Consider the following 21298-nt stretch of genomic DNA (forward strand, 5'->3'; position numbering starts at 1 on the left):
TTCTTGGCTTTCAGTTAGCTTTTAGCTAGCTGGGGAGAGAAGTTCCCCAGGCTGTGGCTTTTCTTTTCCTTGGGGCTGATCAGTTCTGCTTTGGACAGAAAACCCAGAGAAGAGTGGGAGCTCACACCTGTGGCCCCCTGGGACCGGGATGTGCCATTTTCCAGCAGGAGGGACTGAGAGCTATCCCCCATGACAAGGACTTTCTGAATTTGCCATCTCTTCAGAACAGCAAGAGGTTCCCTTGTTTAATAGAATTCTTTTTTTCTCATGTTTGTAAGTAATTTGCTTGTTAAGTAAAGCATTTTTTCCACTTTCCTCCAAAGAAATATTTCCCAAACCAGTAGAAGGGAGGTGCCACTTGAATTTGCTTTCTAAAAAGTCCCATTCAGTAGTTTCCTCACAAATTTGCCCTATACCAAGACAGTAATAAACCAAGAAGAGAAATGAAACTTAATCAATAAAGACTAAAGTGAAGTAAGATTAACAATAGACGCAAGTCACAAAGGATCATGAAGAACTTAGTGTAAAAGCCCCAATTTTAATAACACATTTTCTATAGGGTGATGTTCTACAAATAAGATGTTCTGTTTGTGGAACTCATTCTTTTGTCCCATGCTCAAGTAGAACACACTTCTTCTACGGCAGACTGCCATAGCCTCTCTTCAACAGCTGAGGGCACTCCATGACCAGCTAAATGAAAAACATAGTTCCACCAAAAGCTTACCGGAGGCAGGAGAGCTATCAGCTAATCTGACAGCAGAAATCAAATGATGAAGCCAGACAGGTAAAAGGTCAGGGCTGCCTGCCAAACCAGTGTGGGCTGCCACCTGGGACCAGTATGAATTGTGTGTTTACCAGTAGGAGCATACTGAATTGGCTTAGATTGGCATACTGGGTAGGGAAAATTGCATTAGTGGCACCAAATATTCAGAAAGTTCAGAGTCAGTCTGGAAGCCATGTTTATGGTGTTGTTCCTGATTTCATATAAATCTTTGGTTTCCCTGGCAAAATCATGCTCATGAACACAGTGACAAAGCTCTGTAGTATTTATGAAGTTGGATGTCCAGGATTTAATGCAATTCTCTCTGGAAATTTTAGTCTCCAAACACCTCACTTTTATAATGCTAAGAATAAGCGGCTCCTGACTAGAACTTCTTCCCACAAGCCTGTAATCAGACAGTTTCTCAATCTGTCAAACTCTCATTCCCATCTGAACCAGGGATTTATGCACACCTAGTCTTCCCAGACCCTCGGTAATATGGCTTTTATGAGCAGCTGCATCCTTGTGTCCAAATGGAGCTGTAGGAATACGTGACTGCGAGACAGAGGCAGAAGGAATGCCGGAGGCCTGAGTTTGGGCTAGGTTTGCCCTGTTTCTTGGCAGGGAGACTGTCATGCTCTGTACTGATTTGGCTGCTGCTATTTTAGCCAGCTGGCAAATAGGCTTCTTGTGCAGGCTGCAGGTACATTTGAACACTTTGCTAATGCAATTTGGAAGAAAAACTGGGAGATTGCAGAGCACATGCTAGGATGGCTTTCCCTTGCAAGATACATAAAGGTCAGTTTTAAACACTTATTGTAATGTTATTTTATCCAAGAGATCAACTTTAGAAGAAAGCAAATTTCCTTTGTAAAGCCACCCAATAAGTAGTATGGTAAACTTAGCACTTTGAGATAAGTGTTAGATAAATGCTTCCTATGTGAATGTGGGAGGATCAGTCTTGGAGTAACTGCATAGGACAGCAGGACAGCCTCACAGCCTTTCGTGACCCAGAGGGAACACGGCTTAAATACTTTGTTTCAGCAAAGTAGGTGAGAACAAAGTGTGCCAGTCCTGCTAAGTACGCTTCGTGTACTTAGCTTTAACCATGTGCTTGTATCCTCTTAAAGTCAAGTTTAACAATCTATCCTAAACCTTTAGCAGACAAAGCTTGTTTCTCTTAAGTTCCTTTTTACCAAGTGCAGTACCACTTCTTTCCGGAGGAGGGAAAACGTGTACTTCTATTCTGCCTATTTCCCCTTTCCACAAAAGCCTTTCAGGGCAGCAGACCAAAGCAATGTCCTGACACTAAACAAAGCATAGAGAAACCACGTTTATTATTCGTAACTAATTTTGCAAAAACAATACTAAGTTGGAGAAAGGCAAGGTTATATGAGGGTAAAAATATTTGTCTAGGAAGCCAATGTCTGTAAGACAAAAAACTGAGAGGGCACAGGACTAAACAGTGTCTGTGTATCCCAATTTTTGTTCTTTTTATTTTTACCTCTACCCCTATGGTTAATGATTAATAATACTAATGTGACTTGACTAGGTTTGGCAGAATGAGTTAGGAATGCAGGAGCACATTCCCATTAAAACAACTTGGTGGGCAGAAGAAGAATGTACACAATCCAGTATATTTAGCACTTGAGCACTGCTACCTTCACAAACCAATACCTATGGAGAGAAACAAATAAACTAACGTTCTACTCCTTTGCTGGTTTTGCTGGGGGAACTTTGTGTGTTCTATTAAGGCATGCATGCTGCTGCTGACATAAAATAAGTATATTCTTTTATTTTAAGATGTGAAATCAGAGATTTTCAGGGACTGATATTGAAAAAATTTACACAGTTACATGCTCTTGGAGTCACTCCTATTAAGTCAATTAGTTTTTGATTTTTACAGCAATGATAGCAGGTAGAAGTATTTTGCCTGCCAACAAGAAAATACTACTTCATAAATGTGTAACACAGCAAGAAAATGATGAATTTTGGCATTTTTGCATATTCAGAATGGAGAAATGCAAAACTGTTTCACATTTCAATATTTTTCTCCCAGATCATGCTTCCCTTTTTAGCAACAGTCTGTACAGAGGCCCTATACTACAATTGCCTCCAGGTGCCTTCCAACCTAATTTATTCGCTGCTTATGAAGAGATTTTAGAGCTGACTATTGTCAGACATCAGCGGGGGGTGTCCCTAGGCCTGACTCTTGCAAAGGGAGGGACATGCTGGCCCCTCGGCAGTGGGGCATTCATGCCAGCGATTTGCACCATCTGAACAAGCCCACGGGCCCCAGACCCACGCTGACCCCATGCCTCTGCTGTGGTGGAGATGCTCGGGCACAGGCGGGACAAACTCCGTCCCTTCCTGACGTGCAGCAGCAGGCGCGCGTTGCGGGGCCGCTCCTACGGGCACAGCTCGCCCTCGCATCGCCAGACCCCGCGCCCGGCACGCAGCCAGCCTCGACCGAGGGAAGCGCATCTTGCTGGAGCTCTCTTTGCCGAGCTCCCGCACGGGACGGCAGCGGCCAGAGCAGCCCCCGCCGCTGCAGGGGGCTCAGCCCCTGCTCTCCCCGCCGCTCCGCTCTGCTCCCGTCACAGCCCGGCAGGGCAGGACAAGCAGGGCAGGACAAGCAGGGCGGCCCCGCGCTGCCCAGCGCTCCTCGGGCCCCGGCCGGGAGGGGCCGGGCCGAACCGGGCGGGCGGAGCGGAGTGCGGGCGGGGACCGCCCCGCAGCCTGGGGAGGAGCCGGCACCCGCTTTATAAAGGGCGAGCCGGGGCGCTGCTCGGCGTCGTCAGAAGAGCGGGCGGGAGGGGTAGGGCAGGTGAAGCAGGAGCGCGGAGGGCAGGCAGGACGGAGCCGGCAGGGCGCGGTGATGGAGCTGCTACGGACTATCGCCCACCCACCGGGCGGCGGCGGTGCCAAGTGCTGCGAGGCGGCCGCGGGCAGAGCGGCCGGGGGCGAGTCGCGCAGGAAGAAGGCGGAGGAGCCGCCGCACCAGCAGCCGCACCAGCACGGCCACCCCGCGGCCGAGGTCTCCCGGATTATTACCGACCCCACGACGGGGAAGCGCTACTGCCGCGGCAAGGTGCTCGGAAAGGTAATGGCCGCGGATCGCCCCGTGCCCTCCGAGGCTGGCCGCTGTGCCCAGCTCGCCCCTCGCCGGGGCGCTGTCCCTGCGGGCTGCGTTCCGCCGGGAGCCGAGCGCCCTTACTGCCCGGAATCTGCTTCGGCGCGGGCGAGCCCTCGGGGACGGCTCGGATGTTGCATGCGGGGAGTGGGGAGCAGCGCGACAGACGATGAACCCAGGACCTGTCCTTAAAAAATTGCCCTTTGCTAAGGAAGTTGCGCTTCTTGACTAATACATGAGCTGGTAAATGACTAAGTGCGGACTGCATTTGTACCTGCTCTAATTGCCTTTTTCTTCTGTGTCTCTCTAGGGTGGATTTGCCAAATGTTACGAGATGACAGATTTGACAACGAATAAGGTTTATGCTGCGAAAATCATTCCTCACAGCAGAGTAGCAAAACCTCATCAAAGGGAGAAGGTATGTATGCATGATTTTTTTTTCCCTTCTCGAACTCTTTGTGTGGTGGATTGCCTACCCCTTTTCCTGAAATGGTTCTCATAGAGCTATCTGCTCAGCCTTGTGGAATTAAGGCTAACAATACCTTTCTTCTTTTCCACTGTCTTGTCTTTTCAGATTGATAAAGAGATTGAGCTGCATAGGATGCTTAATCATAGACATGTTGTGCAGTTTTATCACTACTTTGAAGACAGAGAGAATATTTACATTCTTCTGGAATACTGCAGTAGAAGGGTGAGCATCAACTAGGAGAAATCCAGTATTTACTTACCTGGACTCCACAGCTAATTTATGTGTGATGTGAAAAGTTATTTTTGGTGGCTTCAGTTGTTGCTTCTCTATGTATTTATTTACTTTTGCTTAAGGTGAATCTTGTACATGAATTGTCAGTGACATTTCTGCTTTTGTTTTTCCTCTGCAGTCAATGGCTCACATCTTAAAAGCGAGGAAGGTATTGACCGAACCAGAAGTACGATACTACCTCAGGCAAATTGTGTCAGGGCTGAAGTATCTTCATGAACAGGAAATCTTACACAGGGACCTTAAACTAGGTAAGTTCTCCAGACTGCCAACTTCAAAACAGCCTCCTCTAGCCCTGTCAGCATTGTACCACTTTATCCTTTTATGGCGATAATTTGTTTAGTAGAATCAGCTTAGTCTGTCTTTACAGTGGAAACTCATAGTGCTTAAGGGATGACATTAAGCATTCCTAATTTAAAAAAAAAAAAAAAAAAAAAAAAAAAATTCTTGCCTAGCTTCTGGCTCTGAACAAAGTATGACTCAGCACCTGTGGCAAATGCATTCCTGCCTTGCCAGAGATGGACTAACTGGAATTTCTTTGTCTGCCAGGTAACTTCTTCATCAATGAGAACATGGAACTGAAGCTGGGTGACTTTGGCTTGGCAGCTAGGCTGGAACCACTGGAGCACAGGAGGAGGTAGGAGGATTGAAAATGTGTAGTCTAGTAGTATATTAAACTAAATTCATATGAAAATGAATAGTCATGTTCCATAGGAAAAGCTAGTTTCTACCCCTCTAGTATCACAAAGACAAAATGAAAAAAAAGGTCTATGGTATCAAAGTTCCTACAGCTCCTCTTTAGATGTCTCAAATTCTTGTCTGAACTTGAGAGGAAAACCTCTCCTATGAAAAACAGCTTCTTCCTCTTTCTATTTGAAATACTAACCATCTCTGTGGTGTCTTTGATTTTTCAGAACAATATGTGGCACACCAAATTACCTCTCTCCAGAAGTCCTCAACAAACAAGGGCACGGCTGTGAATCTGATATATGGGCCTTAGGCTGTGTAATGTAAGTATTTCCCTGCCTTTGAAATGTAATATATCTATCACTGGCTTAGGCTTTTGAAAGTTCAAAGGGGATGCTTACATGTGTAGCTCAAATGCTTAAATTCTTCACACTGGGAGATAGACAAAGCCTTTTTTTGTAGCTGTAGACACAAGTACAGTGGGTGTGTAAAATAAAATCGTTTTCCTTTGAACAGGTATACAATGCTGTTGGGAAGACCCCCATTTGAGACTACAAATCTTAAAGAAACATACAGGTGTATAAGGGAAGCAAGATACAGCCTGCCGTCATCTCTCTTGGCACCTGCAAAACACTTGATAGCTAGCATGTTGTCAAAAAACCCTGAAGATCGGCCCAGTTTAGATGAAATAATTCGACATGAATTCTTCTTACAGGTTTGTACTGTCTGCTATCAGTGTTGTAGAAGAAAATCCATACAAAAATGCACTCTGTGGTCTAAAAATTTGTGTTGCATTTCCACAGGGCTTTACACCTGATAGACTTTCTGCAAGCTGTTGTCACACCGTCCCTGATTTCCATTTGTCAAGTCCTGCTAAAAATTTCTTCAAAAAAGCAGCTGCTGCTCTCTTTGGGGGTAAAAAGGATAAGGCCAGATACTTCGACACACATAGTAAGTATCAAACCTAGATATGGTCCACTTATCTCTATTACATCAGTTTCATATTAGTGTACATCTATGAGATAGCAACAGAACACTTCCATCTGTGTCTCAGAGCTTTCCTGGGTTGGTTTTGGCTTTTTCCTTGTTAAGCATAGGTGATAGCCTGCCCACATAATACATAAATGCTTCTTACAGCATCCATATCTATATTGGTGATCTCTTAATTTATAATGTCTATTGAAATTTAGTCTCTTAAGTGATTTGTGTATAATGGCATCATTTCTCTGGGAGACTGTGGCAGGCTTAGAAGAAGCTGCTAGAGACAGACAGTGTGTTTTCTGCAGTTAACTTGTTATGCTTTCTGTAATTCAGTAACCCTTCCAGATTCATGATTAGGTATCTTTTTCCTGTATTTCAGACAGGCTAGCTAAAGAAGATGAAGAAATCTACAAGCTCAGGCATGATTTGAAGAAGACCTCGATAACCCAGCAGGCCCCCAAACACAAGACAGATGAGGTATATGCAAGTGCAGTTCAAATCCAGTAATAGTTGGGTGGAGTAGTTATAACTAAATTATATTTGACTTGGATATCAGAACTGGGGCTGTACACAGCATAATCAAGCTTAAATGATTAGCAGAGTTGCTTTAAGAGGACTTAAACAAGCATCACAAAGGTATGGTAGCCTTTGTAGGGAGACTATAAATTTTAGCTTTTGAGTAATTATAGTATCTGCCTAGACTTCATTGTTACCTGTGCGTTAACTTGTCTGCCAGGTGCTATTTCTCAATATTCCAAATACATTCTTCAGTTCATGATTAACTAGGGCTTCTTAAAAGAATAAACTGCTGAAATCTATCTTTTAGTATTTGGTGTTCAGACCTGCACAAAGTTGCTCCCTTGCTAGGGCAGGAGAGCAGAGAACTAATTAATAGCCTGTGGGATGCAAATTGAAGATCTAAAGAATGGAAAGACCTGGTGTGCCGCTCTAAGCTCAGTCTCGCGGCAGCTCTTTGTTCTTTGCAGTCTTTGTACATGAATACCAGTTTCCCTAGAGTTTATCATTTGTTGAGAAACCAGAGAGCCATGCAAAACTTGTGTATAAGCCTTGGCTTGTGTTATGTTTGATGTTTACATGTCTGACGTCTCTTCTAGGAGATTCAGCCTCTTATCACAACAGTGGTGAAGCCTGGAGCATTGCCAGAAACTAAGCAGATTGGAGACTCCATTCGGATGATAGTCAGAGGAACTTTGGGAAGCTGCAGCAGTAGCAGTGAATGTAAGTGCAACAAAATGTGATCTGAGTCTGAATCCAACCTTTATTTTCCTCATATCTTAAAAGTTTGAAACAAACATCTTATTTTATCCTCTAATTTTTAATGCTTTAATATTTTTGAAGTATTTTAAAGTCATTAAGGTTAGATACCTTAAAATCTAGGTAACTGAAAGATTTAGAATGAAAATCTTATATGTGCTCTTCCCAGTCTAATAATCCTTCTTTTTGGATTTGGAAGGTTTGGAAGACAGTACCATGGGAAGTGTTGCTGATACAGTTGCAAGAGTATTGAGAGGATGTCTGGAGAACATGCCAGAAGCAGACAGCAATCCCAAAGAACAGCTGACAGCATCCTTCCAGTGGGTTACAAAATGGGTGGACTACTCCAACAAATATGGCTTTGGGTACCAGCTGTCAGATCATACTGTTGGTGTCCTCTTCAACAATGGGGCACATATGAGCCTTCTGCCAGACAAAAAGTAAGAATAAAAGCCAGCAACTTGCTAAGGCAGTTTAAACATGAATTACTTGTATGTCATCACTAACCTTCTTATTTTCCTTTTTTATCTTTCAGGACAGTGCACTACTATGCTGAGCTAGGCCAATGCTCTGTCTTCTCAGCCACAGAGGCTCCTGAGCAATTCATTAGCCAAGTAACTGTGCTGAAGTATTTCTCTCACTATATGGAGGAGAACCTCATGGATGTAAGTCGGCACTTTCAGAGTCCTGAGCTACAAAAATACTCTAAATATGAACTGAGTGCTTAACACAGTCTGTTCCCTTTCCTAGGGAGGAGATTTGCCCAGCCTGACAGATGTACGCCGGCCCAGGCTTTACCTCTTACAGTGGCTCAAATCTGATAAAGCACTGATGATGCTTTTCAATGATGGCACGTTTCAAGTAAGTGTGGTAGCATCACCAAAGAAAACATATTTAAATACTTTATTGCAATAAAACTAGTTAAGTCTCAGAAATTGAGAGGAGAAAGTAGATAAATAGCAACTTGCTTTTCTTTTATTACAGGTGAACTTCTACCATGATCACACAAAAGTCATAATTTGCAATCAGAGTGAGGAATATCTCCTTACCTACATAAATGAAGACAGGATATCCACAACGTTTCGTCTGACAACTCTTCTGGTTTCTGGATGTTCATTGGAACTAAAACACAGAATGGAATATGCTCTCAATATGCTGCTGCAGCGATGTAACTGAAGGAACTAACTCTGTTAAACCAAATGGACTCTCTTGTTCACTGTGAATCTACAGTGGAGATGGTGGAGCAACTAGTATGTTGATGATGGATGTGTGGTGGTACGAAAACTGGACTGTCCAAGTGTGCTGGGCGCACATCTATTAGAAGCCTAAACCTGCTTCTTGGACTAAATTGTTGTGACAAGGAGTTCTTCGGATCATAGTTTTCCTTGCTTCATGTGTGTTAAAGATATATTTGACTTGAACTCGGAGCAGAGTGTGTCTGTTTGCTCTGTAAGAGAGCATCTCTGATGGAGTTAAACTGTGAATGCACATCTGGAAAGGGAGGGAAGGGAGAGCTCCGTTGTTGGGGATAATTGTAACAAGCAGCTTCTGGTTGCTTAACTGTGAACTATGGCCATACTGTTTTTTTTTCCTTATTTTTCAAAAATACCCACACTTGTGGCTGGCAAAGTGCATTCCTTGTTAATTTTTTTTTTTTAATTTATTACAGCCTAAAGTGAAGTATTTATTACTTTTTTTTTTGAACCTTGGCATTTTAAATATAAATCTGTTGGCAATAAAGAATGGAAATCTGAAGTATCATTCTCTACTCTTTCTCCAGTATGACTGAGCATGCTTTACTTTGCATTACAAAAAATCTTGCAGATTTGCTTTCTAAGTGCTATTTTTAAAAAGTCTGCTACAGGTCTGGATATGAAGGGTAGGCAGGTTTGTCTGTGTCTGTGCCGAGTCACAAACACCAACATGGATATTGTTAATTACAGTTGCAATCCTAAAACAATTGCTGATGGAGCCTACAGACTAAGGATGTAGGCCTTGACACTTAGGACAATAACTAAGGGCTTAAAGTAAAAGTATGGATCTCTTCAAGATACTACATCCCAAAATTAGTGTTTTACACTGACTGGGAAGGACTCTCTCTTCTGGATAGTACACACTGAAGGATAAACAACTGTATAAGTTCTCTGCTTGCTGTGAAGGCATTGCTTTTATCAATCAAGGGGCTAGTATCCTGATACCTCAACAGCAGAATGAATTGAGCATACCTATCACTTCCCCCCACTGAGCTTTATTTTGTCTTTTTCTACCCTTGGTTATGGTTATACCAGTAAAGTAAAAGCTAAAGGGTGACTTAGTGACAGCTTTGGGCTTACTCTTCCCAACTGCTAATTATAAACAACCACTTAGTGTAACTAAGACAAATTATGATTTATGGTATATACTAAGTTTTCTGTAAAAAAGCTTGTAACAGTGGAGACCAGCATAGGTATAGCCTGCTCCTTTCTGCAATCCTACTCCTTCTACACATCCACTTACATAATGGATTTCCAAAACTGAAGGCAATGCCATTTGTCAGTTAAAAGCATGCAAATAGGTGCAATTATGGAGAAACCATGAATTCCAGGCAGGGGGATATTGTCTCCCTTATGGACTGGGCTTATTTCTCTTAGATATTGCATAGCACTTGGACCTGTATAAACACATAGCAGTCTTCAAGTAACAGTTCTGATGCAACAGCAAGCAGTTTAATTGCTGACTTACCTATTGTTCCTGTAACTAAATGAAGCCTTTTCTGAAAAACGTCAATTGCCATCAGTGTATCAATCACAGCAGGTGAACGTAAGGAACTGGCTGAGTGATAAAACACAGACTAAACAAAGTACAGATGTCAATCTGAAATGGTGAGCAGAGTACTTACCGCTGGCTTGCTTCATCTTGCAGCAAGTGTGTATAAATTATTTGGTTTGTTGTATTGAATACCATGCATTAGGTAATATTTATTTACTTCTCAAGTCTAGACAGGAAGACCCAATTGAGTTCTTCAGACGGATTCATTAATGTAACTCTAGGCAGTTTAGTGAAGTTAAATATATACTTGCTATAGTGAGCAGAATTCAGCTTCCCAGCTGTCTACTTTCTTCAAGGCATAATGGCTGATTTTATTCCTGAAAGGCCATGACTTATCTAATTCTGCTGCACACATACAGCTATTGTTGTGCTCTTTTCCCTAACAAAGAAAATCTTCATTTTTGTTTATGACACCAGTACACATACAGTTTGTGTGCATTTCAAACACAAAATTTACTAGAGCTATAGTACTTCACATGGAAAAACCTCTTTTGGTTCAACTGTGCTAGAGAAAGTGCAAACCTTTATTCAGCTTCTATGATTTCCTTGGGTACTAAAATCATGCTTGTATGGCAGTAATTCAGGCTTGTGTAAGCAAATAAACCAGCTTTTAATGCAGAATATTTAGAAGTGTATGTAAAGGCTCCAGGATGCTAGTTGTTTGTGGATGGTTGAAATACACCTTGCTAAAATAAGTTAAGTGAATCAGCTATTTGTATGCAATGTTTGTGTTCAGTGCTTGCTAAATCTTTATGTATCTTTCTGCTTAGTGCAGCTTCTGCTCTGTATCCTTACCTCACTTTTTCTTTTCATATTGCAAAACAAGAGAGGTGTTTAGATTAGGTTAAGGAGAATTGTGCTTTTCAAGATAACTTTGTCCTAATCTCTGAGCCCAAGGAGGGAATTAAAATTCTTGGTATAAGGACTTGCATCAGGAACAAAGGTTCTAAAATTCTTTCTCAGGGTGGATCCTGTCTTAAATAAGATACTGTAGTGCACTACTTGGCTTTCTTTAGTTAAACATATAACTTCCTCTTGTAATTCTGCATATAGGAAGATAAATATTAGAAAGGCATTGGTCCATATCTTCTATATAACACGTCTTACCTTCTCTTGAAAGATGTGGTCTGCATTTTATGCTGCTCAGCAATTGTTCTAATTTCTCATATTGAAATCAAGAGAAAACACAGCATAAAATCTAGTTTGGGAGTATACGTACTTGAAAAGAAACGTGAGGATTGAAAGATTAAGTGAAAGCACAAAGGTTTGTCAGGTATGAATGCTGAACACAATGACATAACATTGACAAGAAAAAAAATCTGTTATAGTTCTATCAAAACATCTTTACGAAGTTGAAAATATATTTTTGCGAGTATACACACATACTTGCATGACTGAGTGCACTAATCTGTAGCAAACAAGTCAAGAAAATTATTCAAACAGGTCATGCTTCAGCATTAACAAAATGCATTACCCATTGATACTACTAGTAACTCAAGTATTCCAGGGCATTCCGTCATCCTTTCCTGAAATTATTGCATTTCAATATGTTACTATATAAAATACATATGAAAAAAAGAAAACAGTTTGGGTGTATGCTACTTTGCAATATTGAATAAAGTTCCAAACATTTTTCAGCTTACTTAGGAAACTAGAAAAATAGTCTGTACTTTAAAGCTATTTCATTACTTCTGAAAACAGTCATATCAGAGAATGATCCTTCACCTGCCTATCAATAATTTTGTGTTGGATTAAATGGATTCTAAATGTAAATTTGAAATTTTAAAGTTATAGGTATTTACAGATAGTTTTGAACCCCCAACTCGATGCATACCCAAGAAATCAACCAGAATAATGCATGGCATAGGCCATTACTTTTTTTTGTTTTGGTCTGGTTTTATAATCTTTATGCCTTATGAACATCAATAGTGGTAGAAATATATTTAATTGAATTGCTACAATGTTAGACTATAACATACAATCAAGAGATTAAATATAAATATAAATATAAATCCATTTAAATATACATGTAAATATATATATTTGGAAACAAATATCATGGTTCATTATGGTGGTTGGAAATTAGGATAAAAGAAAGTAAAGATTTAGCTCTGGCATTTATCCATGTAAATTAGCTCAGGTAAGGGAACCCAATTGACTTGAAAGATTCGTTTTACTGGCTACACTTGAAATCATTACCTCTGAGGTCATAGGTAAAATAAAAAACATTTCTGTTGTCCATAACAAGTAGATGTGATCTGAACAGAAGTAAGGTATTTTCCCAATTGGCATTTTTAATGCCCTTTCTTGCCTACTATTGGAAGAAATGCCTTAATCCTCATGATGAAAACATAAAAGGGTAATGAAATCGACATGAGACATTATTAGTACCAAACTGGCCCAGATAAAGAGTTACTAAACACTTTTTCTTCCAAGGTAAAAAAGCAATAAGATATTTTACATTTCCCAGTATTTCACATCAAATGACCACAACAGCAATGGTGTTAACACCATGAGTAAAAGAATTTTTGAAGTAATCTTTTCAATCTTGCTGCCAGCTCTGAAGACCTCACCTGCTCCTGGTCATGCTTCACTAGTTTCATAGACTCAAGCATTAGAATCAAATTAAAAATAAACTCTGACAACTCATGAAAAATCTACATATATGACATTTTATGCTTATAAAGTAGCCTCTGTTTCATACCTTCTAAGATTTTTTTACTATAAATAATAAATTTTAATGTAGTTTTATTGTTTTGGAATAGCTTTCACTGGAGGAATGAAAGTAACAAGGCTTTTGTAGTAGGCTTCTGGATCCAATGGATTAAGACTGCTGTTTCTGATGGGAAAAATGGGAAGCATAATGCATTATGAAATAGAATGTGGCAGAGGAGGAAAGTCAATGAGAGCAGAAGAAAGGAAGCAAGGTTATGCCATCAAAGCAGTTTAATCTTCTATAGATAGAAAAAAAAGCAATTTGTGTATCATTCTCAAGGCCAGCTTCTCATGCTTGCCATTGCATTAAGTCATGGATAGCTGCAGTAAAAGATGCATGAGAGGTACAATAAGTGGGCAGAACAGGAAAGGCTGGACTTTTTAGTACAGGAAAATCCAAGGCAGCTGGGACAAGCTCACAGTAATTTAAATGCCTTGTAGCATATATTAGCAAGAGCTGCAACAGTTATGTTTGATGTTGCTTTACATAGAAAATCTTAAAAGCTAGCCTGATTTTCAGATACCCTTACCTCAGTTAATAATGAGCACTGTGGAAATGAAAGCATATGGCCTCTACTTCCAACCAAGGTTGGATATCTCATAAAAGGACATAGAGCACAATAGTTTCAGGCAGTGGTTATGGAAAGAGGAATGTACACAGAATGATTATAGGATTATTCAGCAGTATATGGTGCTGTTTCTGTCTCTCTAAGCATTTGCACAGAACTCATCCTCACATCTGATCATCTCTACTTAATGTCAGTTCCTTCTTGTTATTGTTAATTGCAAATAATTAGAAGGTTAGCTAGGGAGGGTTAGTCATGGCACAAGGGGTATGTGGGAATGTGGGTTTACTGTGGGGTTCTGGAAAAAGTGAGGGAGCTCATAATACCGGGAGGAAGGGAAGGTGCTGGAGAGCTGTGACTAAGGGGAGGAGACCTGGGATGGAAACATGAGGGAGTGCTGGCTGGGGCAGCTGGTGGAGACGATATTTTGGGAAACAGAGACCCCATTTTGAAGTCTCCCCTGGGGCGAACATGTTGTGGAGGATGCGGCGGCAGCGAGGCAGGAGGCAGCTGAATGGACGAGGTGCGGCGGGCCAGCAGCCAGGAGGCTGAGACAGGGCCAAGATTGGGCCGAGAAAGGGCCGAGACAGGGCCGAGGCCGATCCGAGGCAGGGCCGAGACCGGGCCGAGAAAGGGCCAAGACCGGGCCGAGAAAGGGACGAGAGCGGGCAGAGGAAGGGCCAAGCAAGGGCCAAGACTGGGCCGAGGAAGGGCCGAGGCAGGGCCAAGCAAGGGCCAAGACTGGGCCGAGGAAGGGCCGAGGCAGGGCCAAGAAAAGGACGAGAAAGGGACGAGAGCGGGCCGAGGCAGGGCCAAGACCGGGCCGGGAGCTGGCCCAGAATGGCTCCAGCTGAAGGAGCCAGCCCCAGACAGGGCCAGGGCAGGTCCCAGGTGCCCGCGTAGCAGGACCTGCTGTGAGGAGCCTCTTTTCTTTCACCTTTGCCACACAGACAAGGTCAATCACTAACCTGGGGAGGGGAAGGGAATGGTCTTTGAGGTAGAAAGTAAGTAGCAATTAGAAGCCACAGAGGATTCTTGTTCCACGGTAATTTATCCATTATCAGCCAATAAAAGAGGACTAAGTGGGAGCTTATATTTTTGGAGCAGGAGAGTAAGCTCCAGTGTTATCTCACGTTACATTAAAGAAAGCTGTTTGAGGGGATGTGAGATGACAGGGAAGATGGCCAGCATGCCCTGCTAGCGGTAAAAGCAGGTATGGACTAGAGGTGAAATACTGAGCATTGTGACCAGAGAAAAGACAATAACAGAAATCAAGACACAGCAGAGAATGAGTCAAGTGAAGAAATTCAAAATCACAGGAAAAATAAAATCTGGCCACATTAAATGGAGCTGAGAAGAAAAGGGAGACACTTAAATTTTTGTATCAGCAGCGTTTCCACATCTGTTGCCAGGAGAGCCAAGCAAGCAGTACCAAAGTGGGTCAAATGGAGGATTAGCAGTGTGAAAGTGAAAGCAGTCAAAGCAGGCATCATCCTACTCTCAGAAGGAGACAGGAGTGGAGCTGAACAGGTGAAAACAAAAGGCATGCTGAGAGAATGAATTCCCCTCCAAGTAATGGAGAAAGTGCTCTGTCAGGAGGCAGCACACTTATTACACACAACACACATGTCTGAGGAAATCAAATGTGAAGTAAGTGTTAAGAGAATTTTCACATTCTAAGTAAAACAAAGGATTAACAATGATCTGATCCATTTAGATTAGTGGTGCCAGCACTGGGGACCAGTATTGCAAGACAGTGTATTACTCTTCTGAGTCACTGGTTTCGTTCTCACATGGGCCTTTATTAACTTCAAATCTTTACCTCCTGATGGTTGCCTCATGTGAAATGAGTTGGTGGCTCATTCCTGCTCATACTGAGAAGGTATCCACGTTACAAAAATCATCACTGTTAATTACAAGCCATTTGCATTAATTGGTATCCTTGCTGGAAGTCTTCACAGGAAAGAGGTCTAATGACTAAACAGCAGGCATGGCAGCTAAAACACCCTGTTTCCATGAAGTTTTTCCTGACTGGTTGGGGATTATGTGGGGTATTTGGGGTCGATGACCAGGGATATGGCAGTTGTTGCCTGAGGTGTATGATGTATGGGTGGTATTTTTAGAAACTGATTTTCTGAGCCTAAACTTTCAGAAGTGATGGTAGTTCGTGAGTTTTGTAAGCAGTGCCTCTTCTGGACTAGTGCGATAGGAAGAGCTTCACATGTCCTAGTACTTTACCATGGTTTATTTTCTGTCTTTTCCCTCATTATTGTTTTCATTTGATTATCCATCATCTGCATAATGAAAAAAGTAAACTTCTATTTTCTAATTTGTCCACAACCAGTGAAATTAGTGTCTTTTAAATAGATTACTTCTTTTGTCTCAGGTTTACCTTTTCATATAGTTTCAGATGTCAAAGTGCAGTAAAAAGTTCCATTCTTCAATGAGACAAACTAAAATGAAGAGGGAAATGGTGCAGGTACTGTAGTGAACTCAGAAATCCTAAACATTTTGAACAGACAAGCAGCTAGTGATATAATCACTTTTCAGGGAGGTGTGTGGACATTGGAAATATAGTTGTCTGAAAAGGGTAAGGACAATATGAAATAGAGATCTTGCCCAAAGTTAGAGCCTGTAGCATCATTGTCTCTGTGATTTAGTCTGGTTCCCCCTCTTAAATGTTGTATCCATCCAACTCATACCTGAAGTGCTATCCCAATGGCATATCTCCTTTGTATTTATGTGTTCTTCTGCAGGGCTTCCCACATCAAATTATTCCTGGATACTAACATATTGGATATTATGTGGAATATGGATGTCAGATAGACAACATTAGTATTTCCATTTTACAAAAGTAAGCGCACAGAGGGAATCTATTTATCAGTTTGAGATTCCTTTCTCCAGTGTTTCTCAAACATTCATAGTTTTCACTGGTGTCATTTCCTCCTCCTCGGGAGGAATGCTCACACTTTCTCCAGGTTAGGTCTTGGGGTCTCAAAGTAGGCACTTGGAGAAGATGGAACTTGCAACTAGTGATGACCTTGCTTTTGTGCAAGGAAAAGAAAAAAACCAATCAAAGCCATGGAAGGATCCTATAGACAGACATGGCATTTTCTCATTAACACTGATTCTTTCCACAAACAATGGATTTATGCTATGGACTTTTTGAAACTAGAATCTTGGAAAAACAAAGAGTGATTCTGTAATTGTGTATCCAGTTTATGGTGTGCAAATAACCTTTGGACAATACCCTTGGGCACATGGTGTGACTTTTGGTAATGATGCTCTGCAGGACAAGACTTGGACTCAATGCTCCTTTCCAAATCAACATATCCTATTATTCTGTGATTTCCTGTGGTTGAGTACTGTACATTGTGATTCTAGTTATGGTCAAAAGTAGATGTTTGTAAATATTGTTTTTAGCTAATTTGGACTCTTTTAAACTAGAAAATAGAGGACAGTGTAACCAGTGCATTGTCTAACACTTAAAAGGCCTTTAGATATTTTTAAAAATTAATTCTGTTTTTTATAGCCTTAAAAAAGACAGTTTTCATGTTTGTAATTTCAATGTTACTATAAAAGGCATTCTGAATTCACTAGAGAGAACGGATCAACTATCCAGTGTTTTCTACTAGTGAACAGATGTAAAACAGCCATAAAACTCTTAAGTCTTAAAATCTCAGGCTTTCAAGAATGCTTACAAAGTAAGATTATAGCAGGCTAACAGAAAAAGTAGAATAACTCTACCTAATATTTTCTTGGGGTGATTAAATCTCTAACATAAATATAAGTTAAATTTAGAATAAACCTTATAATATTCCAGGTACTGCACAGCAAATTGCAGTACAAAATTTACTTCTTTTCTGAATGGAGCCATGAAGAAATGTAGAACTGTAAAGAAATTTCATAATTTTGGCTCAATATGACTAACTGGTCTCATTTTAAGAAGGAATCTCTATGATGAATGCTTCTCAAAAATAAAGGGATGTGAAATCATTACTTAAGATAAATGTAATAGACACCCCTTATTCCATTAGGTATTTATTATGGGTCAATCATGTTCACCTGGGTTACTTTTAACAGTCTCATTGATACTAGGAGAACTGCACTGAGAAAGCAAAGATGTGTTTCTTGTCAGAGATATCATTACATAAGGGCCTGAGATAGCAGGAATGCAACTAGTGATGATGATTTCTGGGGGCAGGTAAGTGTCTTTCTGAAGAGAAAGGACATAAGAGCTCTTCTGCTGAGGGGGTTTCCAAACATTTGCCACCATGGCTGCTGTCCCCTGCAAAACCCTTCTGATTTCAGGAAATGTTCAGACAGGCCCAAGGTGGTGAGTTAGTATCTCTTGTTGCAGCAGAGTGAACTAATTATAGACACAGAATAATTGTTGGGTAGTAAGGAGGTGAGGAATGACAGGAGGAGCAACAATAAGATTATATGGTCACTTACCAAGGGATGGTCCTTGGTATAATGCAGTTAAGAGGGCTTGTTTGTTGTTTTATTCTAATTAGGGTGTATGTCCTATTTGCTAGTATTATTAGTGTATTGTGAAAGAAGTATTTCTTGGGAATGAACTTAAGAGAATTCAGGACAGTGAACTTGCAGAACGACTCAGGACAGAGTCCTGAGAAACTCTGTGCAGAGGGCATGATCTGGAGGAAACAGAGGTTGTTGTTGGATCAAGAGGCTGCTGTCATTAGCAAAGAAAAGAAACAAGCCATACACCTGGGTAAGAAGACAGCAAAGTGGTGATATGGCCTGCTCTGACACCAATAAAATCAGTGAACCATTAACCTAAATAAAAAGCGTGATCAAGTCCAGAGACATCGCACGTGAGAAGGTGTCTTCATAGGCAGAAGCAGATGGACCTGAGCTCACGTTCCTTTTGCTAGAAGCCTGTCAAAAGCAAATATATGTGGTCCTTGTAGCTGTCATCCCAAGTATGCTCTGACAAAGACAACTTTTATGTTATGGCATAGCTATAAGGCTTCTGGATGGATCTGGCTTGCATGCAGGCTGCTTGGAATGGGCAGTGATGATCACACCCAGAGTTCCCATCTATGTAAAATTACTGGCTCTGCCACTAACTCAGAAATATTTAGCTCCAGATCTAGAGAGTTTTCATGAAGTGTTCAAATTTGCAACAAATGGAAAATTCTACACATGTCCTCTGAAGTGTGAATTTCCATTCATGCATACCACAGGAGAGCACACTTCAAAGAATGTGCTTTCCCACTCCCACGCCAATAGCATAGCTTGAATATGCTGTGGGCGAGTTCCGGAGCAAAGATTCAAAGGTTGGCTTGTGAAGATCTGAGAGAGCTACCATAAAACTTGCCATCCCCTATGGGGCATGACACTTGCCTTTTCTGAGCTATGGGAAGTGATGACAGCTGATTGCACTTGACCTGTTTCATGAATGCTCCTAATTTTTACTTGTCCTCCTAAGTTTGGACTCTCTTTCCTTTTGTTTTTCCCCAGGATGGATAAGTGATGTGGAGAACTTCTGAACTCACACTGACAATAGTTTTCTAAATTCACAGTGTGAAACTATGTCTGATAATAAAAAATCTCACTCAGGTGCAAATTCCTAATAAATCTTGTTTCCTTCCTGTGCTGATTCTGCGCTAGGTCTTCTGAATCTCTCTTCAAAGCCCCCTGGGATATTTTGGTCTTTTTGATACTAAAACATAAGTTACATGGAAGTTAATGTTTTTGAATTTAGCTCCATTTTTTTTTTCTGCTGAAGGAATGTTATTTTATTCAGACAGTTTGAAAAATCTGATTTTAAAATTAAGAAAGAACATTCTTTTTATATCAGAGCTGGGCAGCATTTGCAGGTGGTCAAGTGTTAGTCCAGTACTGTAATCTGACTCTGACTTATTGTACAGAAAATATAGTTAACTCTATCTCTCAGTATCAATTAGGTAAAGGTGGGTAAAGTTAGGTAAACATTGGGGAAAAATTGGCAGTTACTGTGACATATGAAAAATGTGATTTTTGGTATTTTTTTGTGTGAGGGGTTTTGTTTTTCTTTTTAATTTGGTTTGGGGGGCTTTTAGTTGTTATTATTATTCTAAAATAGACCTGGTCGTTTAATACAGGATGTCTTGTTACTGTATGGAATGACCTAAGAAGCATGGCTGTCACCCCACCTTTTCTGTGTTTTTTATCTGGTGTTTTCCTTGTCATTTCAACTGATTCTTACTTTGGTGTTTTATTCTTTTGTTTTTGTAGTTTACAAACAAAGAGATTGCATATCTCTGATCTGAATGTGCATGCCTTTGGCTTCTCCTTCATCTGAACTTGCTGGAGTTCCTCAGAAGTCATTGGGTTTGTTTGCCTGCCAAGCAGTCTAATTTGCTTCTCTGGTTTGCTAGTATTTGAAGTAGAATTGGATCAGTGCAGATCCAGACCACAAGTTAAACAATCATTCCCTGCTAAATCTGGCATTTAAATGCTATGCATAGCATTATTCCATGCTGAATTGTGAAAGCATCTATGAGAAACCTGCATAGACATTCCTGGATGCTGGCCAGCATGGTTTGTTTCTGCCAGTCAGATAATACAACAAGCATGTTATCCCTTCGCAAAGTGGAAATAGTCTTCTCTATTCTCTGTCATGCTGTGTCAAACTTCTCTAGTTACGGACTGCTCCAGAGTTATTAGGTGTGGAGAATTATACATAGTTCATGATAGTGGACCACACTCCACTGAGCTACCTATTATTATGAAGTGTTTTTGCTTATCCTATCCATACTAGCACTTGACAGTCCTTTCTGCAAGAGAAGGACAAAATTGTTCTTAGAACAACTCCCTCAGTTAATTCAGCATTTGAAGCCAGTAGAGAAACTCGTGGTAGATGTAACTTTGATAGATAACTACTGTTGAATTAATAGCCAACAGTGTGGGTTTTCTAGCTTTGCTGAGTTCCTAGCACAGAGAGGGAAGCTACTGGCAGAGTTTATCATGGGACTGTGGGCCACTCTTCTGGTAAACAACGAAGTGTTGAACACTGCTCAGTATTTTAGCACTTCAATCTATTTCAGAATTTTCACCTCAGACTACTTTGGACCTTTTTTTGCTGGTTTGAGTACTTGAAGTAATTTTAAAAACTGTGTCTAATTTTTTCATTTTAGTGGTTCAAGCTTGAAATAAACATTTACTTCATGATCAGAATATCAGTTAATTTGCCTTCTTGCCACTGACTTTTAAGCTTCCTGCAATGGCAAACAAGGTGATATTTATTTTATTTGATACCTAGAAATAATAGAATGAGGAGTTTAAAATACTTTTAATAAACATTGCTATGAGTTTTATAAAAAATATTGTTCTAATATTTCTGAGGTCAAATCTACTGTAACGTCATGTTGTCTGTGAAGATACAAATGATTTTTGTGTTCTGTCCTGTACATGCATCTGGTTTTTAAAAGTTTAGATCTTTTGTAATTACCCCAATGTACAAATTAACATTCTCCAATAGTAATATATTAATATATTAATATATTAATAATTTTATTCCTAAAAGCTTGATTTTTTTTTTTGTACTAAAATAGCTGTATTTTAAAATAAAGGTAAACTATTTAATATTTTTCTTTGCTTCTTAGGTC

The 21298-nt window shown here is 40.6% G+C and overlaps 1 protein-coding gene across 1 annotated transcript; it reads left to right on the forward strand.

Moving 5' to 3' along the window:
* The first annotated feature begins 3511 nt into the window (after positions 1-3511).
* PLK2 (polo like kinase 2) lies at positions 3512-9348 on the forward strand. The gene is made up of 14 exons (XM_056513895.1): positions 3512-3863; positions 4204-4311; positions 4468-4584; positions 4772-4901; positions 5200-5287; positions 5565-5660; positions 5854-6052; positions 6141-6288; positions 6698-6795; positions 7434-7557; positions 7793-8033; positions 8129-8258; positions 8344-8454; positions 8578-9348. Exons 1-14 carry the CDS (start codon positions 3639-3641, stop codon positions 8767-8769), a joined length of 2007 nt encoding a protein of 668 aa, XP_056369870.1. The 5' UTR covers positions 3512-3638; the 3' UTR covers positions 8770-9348.
* Positions 9349-21298: the final 11950 nt, after the last annotated feature.

The sequence above is a fragment of the Oenanthe melanoleuca genome, chromosome Z, assembly GCF_029582105.1.
Source record: "Oenanthe melanoleuca isolate GR-GAL-2019-014 chromosome Z, OMel1.0, whole genome shotgun sequence".
In the NCBI taxonomy this organism is placed as follows: Eukaryota; Metazoa; Chordata; class Aves; order Passeriformes; family Muscicapidae; genus Oenanthe; species Oenanthe melanoleuca.